This window comes from Branchiostoma belcheri, unplaced genomic scaffold, assembly GCF_001625305.1.
Source record: "Branchiostoma belcheri isolate BF01 breed outbred unplaced genomic scaffold, Haploidv18h27 scaffold306, whole genome shotgun sequence".
In the NCBI taxonomy this organism is placed as follows: domain Eukaryota; kingdom Metazoa; phylum Chordata; class Leptocardii; order Amphioxiformes; family Branchiostomatidae; genus Branchiostoma; species Branchiostoma belcheri.
The window spans coordinates 103,885-108,498 of NW_017803917.1; the positions used below are offsets into that span (position 1 = coordinate 103,885).

The window sequence follows — 4,614 nt, forward strand, 5'->3', positions numbered from 1 at the left end:
ATCAAAGAAAAAAGGAGAGGAAAGCTCCGAGCTGGCGTGATGAAAATGCACCTGTCCACACAACACAGGGGTCAGCAACAGCAGCAAACGAATTTGGATTTGCAGTCTAACCCCACCCTTCCAATTCACCTGACCTAGCACCCTCGGACTTCTACCTGTTTCCTAAACTCAAGTTCCGCTTACGTGGTTAACGTTTTGATGGTAATGATGACGTCATCTATGCGGTATAGGCCTATCTGGGGGGTCCAGATGCAACCTTCTTCCACAAGGGGAAAATAAAGCTGGAACATCACTGGACCAAGTGCATTGCAGTTAGAGAGGACTATATTATAAAATAGTTTAAGAAAAATTTTACTGCCCTGGCGTTTTCTAGGTGAGGCCGAGAACTTTTTGAACACCCCTCGTACACTTTGTTTATATTTGTTTATATTATTTATTAGATATTTTGTCCACAAGCACACACAGTTCAAACAAATCCATCCAATGGCATCACAAAAATACATTACCTGGTATGTGGGAACATTCTAAATCATCAGATGTAGACAACACCTTCTTTGCAGTAGGTAAATTTGAAAGTAACTGTTATTCACTCTTCTTCATGTTGATCTTCAGAGCATCCCCAACTCCCAGGAACTCCGCGGGATGTCCGAGTTTCTACCATAGACCCCAAAACCATCCTGGTGCACTGGCAGCCTCCAACATCAGGGGGAGACATCTCAAACTACCTTGTATACTACCAGGTCAGGCAGTCAACTGGAACCTAGTAGTTCATAGTGAAATGATTGTAGGACTGACATCACCATTGCATTGTGCAAAGCGCCCAAAATCGGAACATGATTGTACATGTAGTCCCTTTAAAGATAATTTTTTTCTCTTAAATTTTTGGCCTACTTTGGATACTTTTGGGCTAAAAGGAACAGGAAGGGTCTAAACTTTCCTATTTTGGTCAAGTTTTCTTTATTCATCAGTTTATTGGACTTTATGAGAGACCTGAGTGATGAGGTCTTGCCTTCCCAGAGTGGATAGATACTGTACATGAGAAAATTAGGTCAAAATTAGGGTTTGTGTATTGTTGTCAGCTGTTGTTGGAGTTTGAGCTGGTTAACCCCCTGTTTTCTTTGTATATTTGGGAGACAGACCCTTGTGGATCTCTGGTGCAGAAGAATTTTTGAGATTGAAATGTCATTGTGTCATTCTTTTATGAGTCCTCGTTTGTACCCATGTACATGTATGTTTGTCAGAAGAACAAATAATCCAACAGCAGTGATTGTTTCATCAGGTTGTTGATGACAACAGGGCAGTCTCTGTGCAGTCTGGTCCTAATGAGAGGTCCCACCTGATTGGTGGGCTACAGCCCAACACCCAGTATCTGGTATGGATTGTGGCGGTGTCTCCTGTAGGCGTGGGGCTGAGGAGCTCAACTGTCCGTGTGCAGACACAAGATGTAGATGGTATTACATTCTTTTGACTCCCTCAACTTTCTATGTATCCATCTCTTCTATTTTAGTGAAATTTTATAGGTTTTTAAATTCTGAGAAAGTTTTATGTTCTCTCTGTAGGTTTGACTTTAAGTTTGACTTTAGATGTTTTCACAAAGGAGAAATTTTCTGTTCAGTTTTACCAGAGGCACCCCGGGGACTAGAGGTGACACCAGTTGGCCCCACCATGATCAGAGTCCAGTGGGTGCCTCCTGGCCGGGGCGGGACTGTTTTGGGCTACAGGATATATTACCAGGTAAGGCAACTTCACTTCTGACACCACAGGTATGGGCTAGTGACAGGATTGAAAGTTAATTTTGTTTCTTTGATTCTAGCATAAATGTAGCTCAGTCTGACTCTCAGTCTTGTATAAGCTATGGGTCAGTCATCTAACCTAGGTCAGGTAGCTCTTATGTCACCAACAAAGCATTTTACTGAGGAAGAAGAAAGGAAGATGCAATTAACAGTGAGGTTCAAGCGCCAAAGGGTCTGAACCTTACGGAGTAGTCATTGGTGTGCTGGTGTCCTAAGCTGACTGCCCAGTTCAGCACGGGTTCGATTCCTGGCATCTCAGAAGTCAGGTTTTCCTGTTTCTACTCAACCACTATTTGTTTCACAATTGCTGTCTGTACTATATAGTCTTCCACATTTGTACACACAAACAGAAATGACAATGAATGTCTTCATAAGGACTTTATCATCTGTGATTGATTAACCAAACTTGGATGAAGCTAGAAGTTTATTATTTCCAGGCAATTCAATTTTTGTAGAGAGATAATGCTTGTGGAAAACTAATAGATAATTTCTACAGACACTAGGACAGCAATCGTTGTCCATTGAGGCAGATGCAAATGAAAGGAACAGAATCATTGGACAGCTGCTGCCCAATACTGAGTACACTGTGTGGGTTCTGGCCTTCAATGAAGCTGGAGACGGATCGGAAACTCAGAGGTTTACAGTCCGTACAAGTATGTACCACCATCACAGTATCTACTACCAGACACATGCACAGTCCCATATCCTTTCTTTCCTTTATTAAAGAGACTCTTAAAGTAATAGAAATCAGAAATTACCAAAATGAATGGATATGAACTATATCGGCTCTCACTCTTATGTATGTATTTTGTATCAAGTGTGAGTAAAAATATGTGTATAGATTCATTAGGACTTTAAATGATGTCAACTGTCTGACTGTCACCTCTTCCCTCATGACCTCAATGAAAAGTGGCCTGCAGGCTGATTTGAGATTCTCATGATTAAAAAAGGTTTAAACAAACAAGCAAACATGTCAACAATCATTTATGTAATCAAATTTCTGACAAAAGATCTGATGTCTCCTTAAGGTTAATGTCAGGAATTTTCTAAGACATGGGCACTACTGTACCCTCACACAGCAGCTATGGTGTTTAAGGGATGATGTGACAAGTTTTGCAGATAAGCACCATAATAGACACAGAAATACAACAAAAAAAGAGAAATACAGACAAGGTGACGATGCACTCATGTCATCGGGTATATCAAATTTATATCTGTGCTGCCATCAAACAAGAAAAAGAATTAACCAAAGGCATAATTTGGGGTTCGGTCTTAGTTCTATGAGCCCCCCCCCCCTTCCCTAGGTATTTCTACAAAGGCATGGAGAGAGTAATTTGAACATAGTGAATCAAACAGGTGCAAAACATCCACTTTTGGTAATGAAGTCCAGAGTGAGGCTCATCATGTTTTATCTTGAAGTAGAGCACTGTCAGAAAGGGAATGGGTGTCAAAAATGTGTCCTATGACCCTTGAAAGTTGGCAGAGAAAAATTGTTTTTTTTATCCATTATATCAGTAAGCAACTGCAATATTGACACTAATGTTACTCATGATGTGTTGAATGTGAGATGATCACCTGTGTATTACAGCTGCAGCTGTGCCAGGCTTTGTGCCCCGCATCAATGTGACAGCTATAGATGATACCACATTGTGGGTGTCGTGGGAGGCACCTGAAACAGGTGCACCTGTGAGGGGATATAGGATCTACTACCAGGTAATACCTGTTTTCATCACTACTGATTGCATACATACATGTATGTACATTCAATTTTGTACGTGTATCTGAAGTATAGATGTATCTTATTCTACAGTGTGGGGAAGATTCTCTCATTTTACATTTTTGTGTTTACCCTTTTTTGATCTTCAGAAGCATTTCGGATATAGGGTGATTCCTGTAGCTTTGATGATATTGAGTGTACCAAGGCTCAATGCCCTTTGCTTTAAATTAATTAAATTTTCTGTTTATACCATTTTTACAATTTTGCTACAATTTGTTTATTCAGCATCATTCTGTAATTGTCACACTCCAGCATTGCAGGCACATGGTGTGACAGTAGCCAGTGATGTTACACTGGACGTTCTCACACCTAACCTTTGCCTGTTACACCTAATCTGCAGAATTCGGCTTGATAACTCTGGTACTTGTACATTGTAGGCATTACTATTTCTGGTATTAAATACTAGTCCGTTAATGACCAGATACTTAAACATTTTTCCTTAATTACGTACATTTGATTTGCTCCCAGTGTATCTGTCAATGGCCCAATACTATTTTTGTTATATTGCTTTTTATGACAGTTGTCTAGAAGCAATGGATACCTGTGATGATGAGCTTTGGTCCTAATTTATTTATTTATTTATTTCATCTTGTAAACACCTGGGTAGCCTCTACAGCATAATATTGCTGATTTTCAAGAGGGCCCAGGGTCACAAACAAATATAACATAACATAAAGCAAATTGTATAAAAGTAAATTATACAATCAAGTAACAAAAGTTAACAGAAATCAGTATAACTGAAAATCAGTATAACTGAAAAGTTAACATATATAAACATATAAACAACTGAACAAAATATACAAATCATTGAATCAGTGGAGGTCAGAGGTCTGTTTAACAGCTGCCTTGAAGCGTTTCAGGGTTGGGATCTGTCTTATGTCTGCCGGCAGTTTGTTGAAAGAACTTGTACCTGTGTAAGCAAATGTTCGCTGACCTGCTGTGCTAGTGTAATTAGGTAAATGTAGCTTAGTAGTCTGTCTTGTGTTATAAGTATGAAGATGGTAATTATGGCAGAAAGTAGAAGATAGGTAAGTTGGAGTCAGG

General features: G+C 39.7%; 1 protein-coding gene across 1 annotated transcript in view; it reads left to right on the forward strand.

The window, feature by feature from the left end:
• Positions 1–4,614, forward strand: part of LOC109474384 — a 66,948-nt gene that overhangs the window by 17,258 nt on the left and 45,076 nt on the right. Inside the window, exons 12-16 of the mRNA XM_019774685.1 lie at positions 615–740; positions 1,280–1,451; positions 1,616–1,734; positions 2,290–2,446; positions 3,382–3,506. Of these exons, the coding sequence (XP_019630244.1) occupies positions 615–740; positions 1,280–1,451; positions 1,616–1,734; positions 2,290–2,446; positions 3,382–3,506 (699 nt within the window). The remainder of the gene's footprint in view (positions 1–614; positions 741–1,279; positions 1,452–1,615; positions 1,735–2,289; positions 2,447–3,381; positions 3,507–4,614) is intronic.